Source organism: Coenobita brevimanus, chromosome 57 (genome assembly GCF_032717465.1).
Source record: "Coenobita brevimanus isolate Jiangsu-jjx chromosome 57, ASM3271746v2, whole genome shotgun sequence".
Classification (NCBI taxonomy): Eukaryota; Metazoa; Arthropoda; class Malacostraca; order Decapoda; family Coenobitidae; genus Coenobita; species Coenobita brevimanus.
Window position 1 is genome coordinate 3,493,601 of NC_137010.1, and position 12,796 is coordinate 3,506,396.

The 12,796-nt window shown below is 44.8% G+C and overlaps 1 protein-coding gene across 1 annotated transcript; it reads left to right on the top strand.

Moving 5' to 3' along the window:
- The first annotated feature begins 10,112 nt into the window (after positions 1–10,112).
- On the top strand, positions 10,113–10,856 carry LOC145402199 (uncharacterized). The gene has a single exon (XM_080274318.1). It carries the CDS (start codon positions 10,113–10,115, stop codon positions 10,854–10,856), a length of 744 nt encoding a protein of 247 aa, XP_080130444.1.
- Positions 10,857–12,796: the final 1,940 nt, after the last annotated feature.

A 12,796-nucleotide genomic window follows, 5' to 3' on the forward strand; every position in this document is an offset into this window, starting at 1 on the left:
CTCTCCACCCCCCCTTCTCTCTCTCTCTCTCTCTCTCTCTCTCTCTCTCTCTCTCACACACACACACACACACACACACACACACACACCTCCCCATTATATCAGTATTTCCTCCTGTCATCCTTTATTTTTCATTTTATTATTCTTCTCTTACTCCAATAAAGACAATAATATCCTCAAAGACCAAATATCCTCCCTAGTAATACTCTCCCCAGCATCTTTAATCCCTTTACTAATAATCTTCGTGTAATAAACCTCCAATTTTCTTTATTTTTTCTTAATCTCATTTTGTAAGAAGCGTAAGATGTCTAAGGTATTTCCGGCATCTTCACCTCGCTGCTAACCGCGCTCTGGAATATGGCATGCAGGCTAAACACATCAACATCCCCCCCCCCGCACTACTCTTTCTTACATAACACTAAGATATTTACAGCTTCCTTGCAGCGCCGTCTTGTAAGTTAAAAAGCACACTGTTAAGAAACTGTGGATTTCTTGGTGTGATCTTCTCCTTCTCCAGTTCCTTCTTCTTCTCCCTCTTCTTCTTCCGCTTCTTCTTCTTCTTCCTCCTCCTCCTCTTCTATGTTTAAGACTCATATTCCGAAGGGGAAGAAGTTAAGCATCTCGTATTAATGTAGTAGTAGTGGTGGTAGTAGTAGTAATAGTAGTAGTAGTAGTAGTAGTTGTTGTTGTTGTTATTGTTATTGTTGTTGTCCTAGGTTCTATTGAAACGTGAACCCAGTGGACTGTAGGCTTAATCTGTCTCTCTCCTGCAGTGAGGGACAAGGAAGTAGTAGAGACACGTCTGTATAATCCGGAAGTGCCACCACGTGAAGGCACCCCTCCTTAGCATATACTGTACTAACACCTCTTCCTTAGCGATTTATATTGCATGTCAGTCTCTCGTCTTATATTTACTCCTTTGTATCAACATCATAAATAGAAAAAAATATTGAAATGGCATTTACAGGAATAAATCGGTTAGGGAAAGGCGTTAGGGAGCTTCTTCACCCTTCTTCAAGACTTCCGGCCATTGTCTTGAGGATCGTCTTCCCTTTCGTCTTTTAAGAGTCGAATATCTCAAAGGGAGAAGGGAAACCATCCATTTTTCGACACCAACATCGATAAACATAATAACAAAATAATAATAATAATAAATGGGATGCAGGCTAACATTTCCTTTCTTTATAAATGTCTTAAGATTGAGGAAGTCTTGGTTACTTTCTTCACGTGTCTTTATTTTCACTTTCTTGCACTCGGCCTTCCAAATAACACCCCAATTCTTTTTCATTCATTCTCCTGCTACTATTTATATTTCTTCCATTTTATATCTATTTATATAAACTGCAATGATAAGCAATTGATAAAGATGCATAACAATCACTGCAAATTAAAACACTGCAATATTTATCCAATCTTGCTCTATAAAATATTAAGATTGCAAAATACTTCTCATATATATATATATATATATATATATATATATAAAAGATCTATTTAATTATATTGTGTGTTTTTATCTGACGGAACTGGGCTACTACTATACCTTAAATATAAAATCTCCCTGGTTATTAGTCAAATCTATCCCTCAATCTGACTACACCTGGCCATCTACCGAGCTGAAAAGGAGGGTTAGGGGTCTTTGTCTGGTTAATATAAGCGGACTAGACCAGGTACTGATCCCTTCACCCCCTAAGACCAAAGACCCCACCCCAGCCGCCCCCCCGTCAGACCAAAGACCCCACCCCAGCCGCCCCCCCGTCAGACCAAAGACCTCCCCAGCCATCCCCCCTCAGATCAAAGACCCCACCCAGCTGTCCCTCTCAGACCAAAGACCCCCCAAGCCGTCCCCCTTAGACCAAAGACCCCCCCAGCCACCCCCCCCCCTCAGACCAAAGACCAAAGCCAGTGATTACGGAGCTAAATACGTGTTGTGGTCTGGCTAGGTGTTGTGTTGTGGGTAGGTAAGGACCCTATCTAGCGGGTGGGGTGAGGAGCTGTCAATCAGGTGGGGAGAGGAAGGGGAGGGGGAGGAGGGGGAGAGAGGGAGAAGGGAGGAGAGAAGAGAGGAGAGGGGGAAAGTGGAGAGAGAGAGGCACGGTCGGGCACAAAAGTTAGCCTAGTATTTCACCTCTTGTACGCCTCACGTCCTTCACTTCGCCTAATGGAGCGATGCTGGAAGCGCTATACAGTACAGTGAGTCACAAAAATTCGTCCAGTATTTTCACCTCCTCCTCATATCCCTGTAATTTCAACCCCTCCTAAAATAATGAAAGATTTGGCATGTTTCTCCTCAAAATGCCAAATCTTTACCTCTTATTTCACCTCTTCTGTCTGTCACTTCTCTTTCAATGACCACCTTTCCTTCGTTATGAAAGGCTGTGTCTGCTGGTGTGGGACTCTCAGCTAAATCTTTCACCTCCTCTGCTTCCCACCTCTCTCTGCTGGGTCATGATTGTAAGCAGAGAGAGGCCTGGTGTGTCTGCCTGCTTAAATGATGACATTCTTTTGATGGGATGCGTTGGGGAGGTGACGGACATGCCCCAAGTGTGATGTAGATGGTGAAGAAGAAGAAGAACAACAACAACAACAACAACAACAACAATAACAACAATAACAACAACACTGCCAATAATAATAATAATAATAATAATAATAATAATAATGAAATAATAATAATAATAATGATACTACTACTACTACTACTACTACTAATAATAATAATAATAATAATAATAATAATAATGATAATCTCGAAATCACTAAGGCTCAAAACACCTTCACCCTTTCCAAAAAAAAAAAAAAAGTGATATTATTCCTTAACAGTGAAAGACAAATTTAATCAAACTTTTGGCTCTGGCTGTACTGTTTTCCACTCTCTCTACCTGCCAATTACTTCCTTAATCAGCCTACCTGTCTACCTATTTACCTACCTACCTACCTACTTACCTACCTACTTACTTGCCTACCTACCTTAACCCCTTCAGGCCGAGTATGTTTTATAATTCATTCTTCCAGACGATTTTCTTCATCTTAAAGGAGAGAGATCAAGCTGAGGGACCTACCTACTTACATACTACTTACCTGTCTACTTACCTACCTACCTACCTTAGCTTTCTCTATTTTCTCCACATACTCTCTCACCTTCTCTCACACTCCTTCATTCACTCACTCAGTACCCCACCCTGATTGACTGAGTGATACCTGTCTACCTACCTACCTACCTACCTATCTACCTACTTACTTACCTACCTACCTACCTACATACCTACCTACCTTCAGCTTTTTCTTCCTTCTCTACACACTCTCCCTTCCTCACACACTCTCCTTCCCTTACATGTTCTCTCTCTCTCTCTCTCTCTCTCCCTCTCTCTGTTCGTTTCCATCACCTTTTAACCTTTTTCCCTCCCTCTTCTTTTCCTTCTCTCCCCTTTCTTACACCGCCATCCTCCTCCCTCAATCCTTACTCTCTTCTCTCCCTCCCCCCCCCAATCCTCTCTCACTATCTTTCTTTTCTCTCACTTCTTCTCTTCCTTTCATACCTGTCTCACAAGCAACACTCTTCATTCATTCCTTTACTTTAAAATTTTCTTAGCATCTCTATTCTTATGCATTCCTATTCCATTTTCTCAATCCTATCCATCTTCTTTCTTTCATCTTCTCCTTCTTCTTTTCCCCTCCTTCTTTCCACACTCTTCTCTCTTTTTCCTTCCCATTCTACTTTCTCTTCTGTCTTTCTCTTCTCTTTCCTCCACAGCTCCCACAAACACCCCTCTCCTCTCTCCTTCCTTCCCTCGTATTCAACTCTCCTCCCAACCCTTCTCTTTCCTTCCATCTCCTCCTTCTTTCCATCCACAATTCCTTCCTCCCTCTTCTCTCCCTCTCCTCTTTCTTCACAACTCCCTCTTCCCTTTCCTCCTCTTTCCTTCACGATTTCTCCCTCCCTCTTCTCCTCTTTCCTTCACAAATCCCTCTTCCTCTTTTCTCCCTCTCCTCCTTCCTTCACAATTCCTTCCTCCCTCTTCTCTCCCTCTCGTCCCTCCTTCCCTCTTCTCTCTCTCATCTTCCCTCGCATTCAACCAACTCTCTTCCCATCCCTCCCTCAGTCCTCCATTCTTCCGTACTTCCCCATCCCTCCCTCCTCCCTCTCCCTTCGTTTCTTCCTCCCCCTTCCTCTCCCTTCTTTTCCCCCTCCCTTCCCGTCCCATCCCGTCCTCTCATCACTGTCAAATTACCGTCAGTTTGTGCCCCGTAATAGGCAGTTCTGATTACACTGTTTTCACGTATTAACCTGGCTGTGTCTCCTCGTCCGTCTTCAACGCCTCGCTTCGTAGGTACACATCAATGGGGTGTATTCTGTGTGGTGGCTGGTTTTGTGTGGGTGTAACTACTGGTGAGTGTACTGACGCTACTGATGCTGCTGCTGCTACTACTACCACTACAACTACTACTAATAATAATCATAATAATAAAAATACCACTACCACTACCACCACCACCACAACTACAACTACAACTACTACTAATACTAATTATACCACCACCACCACTACTACTACTACTACTACTACTACGATTACTACTACTATTACTACTGATTTCGCTTCGTGTACTGCTACTACTACTTCTACTGTCACCACTACTGCTTGTACTACTACTACTACTACTACTACTACTACTACTACTACTACTGCTGTTTATACTGGTTGAAATTAATGATAAAAATTTCCTTCGCTATTCCTGTTACTAGAGAGAGAGAGAGAGAGAGAGAGAGAGAGAGAGAAACGCGTCCTCGCACTGAAGGGGTTGCATTCGTCAGCTGAGGAAAATCGTCTGACAGCAGCAAGAAGAGTTACCCCTTCCTCAGCACGACACACAAATCGCTGGTAAACCTCTCAGTCAGATTATCATTATTATTATTATTATTATTATTATTATTATTATTGCTGCCATGTTACTATCATTATTATTATTTTTTATTATAACTGCGGTGTTATTATTATTATTATTATTATTATTATTTTTATTATTATTCCATGGGGAAAACAGGTACATGGGTAGAACAGCATGAAAAAAAGATCGATGAGAAAAAAAAAAAAAAAATGAATGCTAAATAAAATCGTCAAAGTATAACCAAAATGAGACGAAAAAAACAGGCTTAAAAATAGTGATAAACCTCCACCAAGACCTCAATTTCGAACCCCTGATCCACACACACACGCATCGCCAGCCGAGTACGCTACCCACTGAACCACCGCGGCTCCTTTCAACTGAGGCTTTCAGGATATTGCTTTCCTATGCTGTCTGTGCTACTGTCTCACTTTTTCTTTTAGCTTGCCTGTGGATGCTGTTTTAGATAGCCATTTTCTTTTCTCTTTTCTTTCTTTTACTTTCCGTTTTCTTTCTCTTTTCCCTTTCTTTCTTTATTTTGATTTTCTTTTCTTTCTATCTTTTGCTTTTCATTTTCTTATTTCTTTCTATCTGTCTATCTTTTTATCTTTCTTACTATGAGCGATTTTCTTCCTTCTTTATACTAATCCTTCCTCACACTCATTTATCCAGACTTATTTTATCCATCCTCCCTTTATCTAACCTCACACTCCCTTTCTCCCTTTATCCAAGCATCTAACCTCCCTTTATCCAAGCTTCTAACCTCCCTTTCTCCCTTTATCCAAGCTTCTAACCTCCCCTTATCCAAGCTTCTAACCTCCCTTTATCTCTTCATCCAAGTTCCCTTTTATCTCAGTTCCCTTTATCTAGCTATCAAAATCTCCCTTTATCCAACCTCCCTGTCTCACTCCCTTAGTTATTTAATCTCCCTTTATCCAGACGCCTTTAATTCCTTGATCCAACCTCCCTTTACCTATCCAATCTACCTTTATTTTTATCCAATCTCCCTTTATTTATCCAATCTCCCTTTATTTTTATCTAACCTCCCTTTATCCATACGGCGCTACCACCACCACATAACTAACTCCCTTTCCCCCCCTCCCACCTCCCTCCCTTCTCCCTCGGCCCTCTCCCCCTCGGGAATTACCACCGCTGATAATTGATAATTGATAACTACGGCCAGAGAGACACCGCCATAAGTTATCTCGCTGTGTCTCGTCCCATTCCGGAGGCCGAGACAGGGGGAGGAGGGGGGGAGGGGGAAGGAGGGGGGAGGGGAGGGGGGGGTTGAGCACAGGGCCGAACCGAACCCGTTATTGCGCGGGCCGGAATATCAGGAGATCCGAAATGAGCAATATTTCGGGATGGCAGAGTTACAGGGCGACATAAGTGAGTTAGGGTACGGATAAATGAGGCGGATAGGTGAGTTACGGTCCGGATAAATGAGGTGGATAAATGAGTTACAGTATGGATAAATAAAGGTGGATAAGTGAGTTACAGGGCAAAATAAATGGGTTACAGTCCCGATAAATGAGTTACTGACCCGATAAATGAGTTACAGTGCGGATAAAAAATGTGGTGGATAAATGCGTTACAGTCCCGATAAATGAGTTACAAACTCGATAAATGAGTTGCAGTTCCGATAAATGAGTTACAGTCCCGATAAATGAGTTACAGTCCCGATAAATGAGTTACAGTTCCGATAAACGAGTTACAGTTCCGATAAATGAGTTACAGGATCCATTTAGTGTGAAGTGAAGGTCGACATGGTGAAATAAATTGGTCAGAGCGTTGATAAATGAGTTATTAGGTCGAACTAAGTGACATGGGGGTAGGCAAAATACAAATAAATAAATAGGTTACAGTTTGGATAAGTGAGTTACTGGGTCGACTGCGGTAGGAATGACAAAGATAAAGGAGGAATAAATGAGTTACAGTTTGGATAAATGGGTTACAGGGTGGAAATAAATGATAATGGAGGGAGAGATAAACAAAATACTGACTGAATAAAGAGGTTACAGTGTCGATACGAGAGAGAGAGAGAGAGAGAGAGAGAGAATTTTGCTTCTTACTCCTCACCATCCTCTTCTGTCTTTTAAATTCTTCAAATACCACCATACTCAGCATAACATACATTTTATATTAACTAGCCAAACCCAAAATAAATCGCTAAGGAACAGGTGTTAGGGAGCCTCTTTAACCGACGAGGATAAGGCACCCTCCCTTTAAGTATAGGGTAACAGGACTGATACAGGGGGTTAGGAGCTCTCTTTAATCTCTCTCTCTCTCTCTCTTTCTCTCTCTCTCTCTCTCTCTCAGACGATTTTATTTAGCTTTGGAAACCCTCGAGGTGACGGGGTTTGCAGTCAGGATTAGGAGAAAGAAAAATTGCAATACCGTTAAACAGAAGTAGGAGTCCAGATAATGTGTATGAGAACCCGGATAATTTAAGCAGAATCCGGATAATTTACACCAGAATCTGGATAACTGACACCAGAATCCGGATAACTGACACCAGAGTCCGGATAACTGACACCAGTCCGGATAATCGACACCAGAATCCGGATAATCGGGTGGGGCGGTGTCTTGTTTTGGCGCGGCGAGATACGATTTTGCGCACCGTTTCCCAACCGTAATTCTCTCCGTTACTGTCCGCTTCGCACGTCACATTCCAGCGTAATTATTCTTCGTATATCAATTATTCGGATTATTTCCAATTTGTAGTGTTCATTTCCCGATATCCTCATGCATATCGGGCAGAATTTATCGTGCTCCTTTGCCTTTTTTTTTTTTTTTTTTTTTTTTAACGTTGATTGCGAGTATGGGCAAAAAAAAAAATAAAATAAAAATAAAAAAATTCGTTCGCGTTTGAATTTCGCGCCAAAATTTGTCATTCGATTTTTTTCCCTCCCCCTAAAGCCGTAAGTCACGACCGTGCCCTGACCGATGGTGGTAGTTGGGTTACTGGTGAAAATGATGGTTGTAGTTGTGGTAGGTGGTGGTGGTGGTGGTGGTTGGGATGGTAGTAATAGTGGTAGTGGTTGCTGGGATGGTGGTAGTGGTGGTTGGGATGGTGGTAGTAATAGTTTGGATGGTGGTACTGGTGGATGGGCTGGTGGTAGCTGGGATGGTGGTGGCAGTTGTGGTTGGGATGGTGGTAGCGGTGGTTGGGATGGTGGTAATAATGGTTGTGATGGTAGTATTGGTGGGTGGGATGATGGTAGTGGTGGATAGGATCGTGGTTGTGGTGGTGGAGATGCTGGTAGTGGTGGATGGGATGGTGGTGCTAGTAGTGGCTGTGATGGTGGTAATAGTGGTTGGGATGGTGGCAATGGTGGTTGGGATGGTGGCAATGGTGGTTGGGATGGTGGTAGTGGTGGTTGGGATGGTGGTAGTGGTTGTGATGGTGGTAGTGGTGGTTGGGATGGTGGTAGTAATGGTTGGGATGGTGGTGGTGGTGGTTGGGATGGTGGTGGTGGTGGTTGGGATGGTGGTAGTGGTGGATTGATGGTGGTAGTGGTGGTTGGGACGGTGATAATGGTCATTGGGATGGTGGTAGTGGTAGTTGGGATGGTGGTCGTGGTGGTTAAGATGCTGGTAATGGTAGTTGGGATGGTGGCAGTGGTGGCTGGGATGGTGGTAGTGGTGGACTGATGGTGGTAGTGGTGATTGGGACGGTGGTAGTGGTGGTTGGGATACGGTGGGTGGGATGGTGGTAGTGGTGGTTGGGATGGTGGTAGTGGTGGATTGATGGTGGTAGTGGTGGTTGGGATGGTGGTAGTAGTGGTTTTTATTGTGGTTGTGATGGTTGTTGACTTGGCAGAACAATGTTGGTAGTGGTGGTTGGGATGGTGGTGAATGTGGTATTAATGGTTGTTGTAGTGGTGGTTGCAAATGTTGGTAGGTTTATTAATACCGAACTGAGAGGTAGAAGGAAGGAAGGAAGGAAGGTAGGAAGGAAGGGAGGAAAGAAGTAAGTATTTAAGCAAGTAAGGAAGGAAGGGTAGAAGGAAGGAGGGAAAGAAGTATGTATGTATGTATGTAGGTAGGTAAGGAAGGAAGGAACGAACGAAGGATCCGTGGATGGATGGAAGGAAGATAGGAAGGAAGGAAGGAAGGAAGGATGGATGGATGGATGGATGGATGGATGGATGGAAGGAAGGAAGGAAGGAAAAAGCTATAGAAAGAAGACAAGGGAGGCAAGTAAGGATGGAAATAAAGAAAATCCCAAGAAAAGAGGGAAAGATGAATTGAAGAGAGACGGGGAAACTGGAAGACTGATACGAAGCAAATGGAAAGAAATAAAATAAGGAAACAGAAAGACAGACAGGGAAGAAATAGAAAACGAAAGGAAGGAGGAGAAGGATGAGGAGAGGAAGGATGGAAGGATGTGGATGAGAGGAGGGACTGTAGAGTGAATGACTGGAAGGAAGAATGAAGGAATGACAGGAAGGGAAAATGAGGGAATGCAATGAAAGAAAAGGCATACAAAGGAATGAAGGATGGTAGGAGGATGAGGGAGACGAAAATAACTGACAGAGATAAAAAGTAAATTCGTGAGAAAAAGAAAAATAATGAAGGAAGGAAGGAAGGAAGAGGGAATGTGGAAGAAGTAAAATGAAAGCACAGAAGGAAATACTGAGGGAGAGAAGGAGAGTACATTGAGAGAGAGAGAGAGAGAGAGAGAGAGAGAGAGAGAGAGAGAGAATTATGGTAAAGTAAGGTGATATATGAAGGAGAGGTGCGGTAAGGTGCGGTGTGGCAGGTAATGTGGTGGTGTGTGGGGCAGGGCAGGTGTGTGGTACAGGTGGCAGGCGGGGCGCAGCGCTGGGGCCGCCCGCTGTAACGCTACACGGGGCGGGGCGGGGATGCAGGGCGGGGCGGGGCAGGTGTGGGGTGGGCGGGGTGGGGTGGGGTGGCTGACACAACATAACCATTATGTAAATGTGTGGCCGCCACCTGAGCCGCCCCCGCCCACGCCCATACCGGCATCCGCCACGCCCCGCCGCCCCCCCACCATGAAGGGTGGTGGTGGACGCCCCGCCCCCCCGCCGTCTGGGCCAGTCAGGTGCGAGTGCAGGGTCACGTGATGGTGGCGGCGGTCACCTGCAGCCGTCGTGCAGCTTCAGTGCGCCCGCCGCCGCTGCCACGCCCGCACACGCCCACGCCCGCGGCGCCATCAGTGGGCGGTCAGCCGAGCAGAGGGGGCGGCGCCCCCCGCCACCATGCCCCGGCCCACGCGCGAGAGCTACGGCGACGCCAAGCCGCCGTACTCGTACATCTCGCTGACCGCCATGGCCATCTGGAACAGTGTGGAGAAGATGTGTACACTGTCGGAGATCTACAAGTTCATCATGGAGAACTTCCCGTACTACCGCAAGAACACTCAGCGGTGGCAGAACTCTCTGCGGCACAACCTGTCCTTCAACGACTGTTTCATCAAGATCCCGCGGCGGCCAGACAGGCCTGGCAAGGGGGCCTACTGGACGCTGCATCCTTCCGCCATGAACATGTTTGAGAACGGCAGCTTCCTCAGGAGACGCAAGCGATTCAAGATACCAAAGCCGGAGAAGCAGGCGATGCAGGCGGAGGCACAGGCACAGGCAGCGGGGCCGGCACACCCACACCCACACCCGCATCCCGTCCACTCCGCCCACCCCGTCCCTGACCTGCCGCTGGCCCCCACCGCACTGAAGCCGTTGGTGGACCTGCCGCTGCAACATTCTGCCGCCCTAGACCTGTCGCTGTTGCCGCCGCTGCCACCACCGTGCCTGGCCGCCCTGCCGCCGCCACTGCACTACCCTGCGCCGCTGGTGTACCCCGGGGCCTGGGCCACGCCCCTGCTGCCATCGCTGTACCTGCCGCCGCCCCCAGCCCAGCCCCCTCCGCCCCGCCCCATCAAACCCACGCCCGTCTTGGCCCGCCCACAGCCACTCCACCTCGATCCCGCCCTCGCCTCCGTCACCTAGCACACCCACCACCACCACCACCACCACCACCACAATACCACCACATCCACCACCACCACAACCTTCACCTCATCAGTCACCACCATCATCACCACAACCACTGTCACATCACCACCACATCCACCACCACCATCACCACTACCAGCATCACCTCCACCCCTGTCACATCACTACAACCACCACCACAACAAATCTACTCTGATACCTGTAAGCATGCCATCACAATTACATCATATCTACCACTACTCCCATCACCACACTGCCACAACCTCATCACCAACATCACCACACCAGTATCATCACCTGTCTTCACAAAATCTAAAAAACACAAACACAACTAATTACCACAACCACAACTACCACCACAACTACTACCACAACACCACAGCCATAACACATATCACCACACCCATCACCACTAAAACCATCAGAAAAACAACTCTCACCATACCACCACAACCACAGCACAACAACCACCACAAACCACCACCACCACCACCACCACAGTGCAGTGAATTGAAACAGAGCATCAAGTACCCGAAGTCCTGCTGAAACGAAACGTGTGTGAAGAGGGGAACCACCGCTGGCCAAGTTTCCCCCCCAAAAATGAAACCTTAGACAAGCAGGAAGTGGCGAAACTCGTGTGTATACTGTATATATCAAGTTCCTGGTATACCCCCCTGTGTATATCTAGTGTACGTATACTGTATATATTTGCGACTTATTTTTCCACACCGTCTCATCTTGTTAAACAGCCGCGTCTCGTAAAAAAAACTGCCTTACCTCCGACTGTGTAATTATGTGATGTTAGTGTGTGTATATATGTGTATTTCCCACACCCAGCTTCCTTTCATTCAGACAGCGACAGCCTTTAGTGAAGCATGTTTCTTAACCTCAGCGTGTCTGAAACGTGTACAGAGAGAGGTGACCCCCTTGTGTTAATGGGACAGATGATGATGATGATGATGGTGATGATGATGATGATGATGTCTGTACCCCTGAAATATAAACACTGGACCAAATTAGCGAAAAGAAAAGAAAAGAAAAAAAAGAACTTGTCTGTCATCTCACTCCGAAGGTCTGGATGATGATGATGATGAAACACTGGTCTGAAGAAGCAAGTGGACGTGTATGATATGTTTCCCCAGTTTCAAACCCACGTGAAACATCTCTCTCTTTATTACCTCAAGATTCCACACTGTAATTACAACTTCGGCTTCATTTACTGTGTCTGTCTGTCTGCCTGTTCTGTTTAATATTGTTGCATTTATTTTATATTTTCACTATGTTCATCGTTCATCATTACTGTCATGCATATATATAATTCTAACTGTTCTATCATAATGCCATTTCTCTATCAACTATAATCATAATTTACATCACTTATCTATAACTGCTTACAAATAATTAAAAGAAAATAATACTGACTTCTTTCTATCTTCTAACATTATTTTTTATCTTTTTCAGTACACTTTTTTACCACCTCAATTAAAAAAAAAGGTTATTTATATTTTTTTTTCATTATCACCGTTGCTATTATTCATGTTTAACAGCAAGTATTTATTTCAATGACACTTAAAACGACTGTCATTAGCACCTGATTACACTGCTCATTACATCAATAAAAAAAATTTCAATCAGTGCCATCTAATTAAGCCTCAGAATTATCAAACGGTGCAATGAAAAAAATATATATCTTTTTGTTATTCTAAGTATTTCCTATCATCACACGTAAACATCAACATTACACCAACATCTCTTTAATAAACACATCTAAAATAAAAATCAACTTTACTGTGTTATGCCAAAATATTTACCTAAAGAGTTACAATTATCACCAGTATTTCTCAAAACTACAATTGTATAAACATCTGTATCTTTCCTTCACGCCCCAATGTTTACTGCGATGTATAGTCATGTTTCTTCTTCTATTATGCTAA

Coding starts and splice junctions, on each gene's coding strand:
- LOC145402199 (XM_080274318.1), top strand. CDS start 10,113: ATGCCCCGGCCCACGCGCGAGAGCTACGGCGACGCCAAGCCGCCGTAC.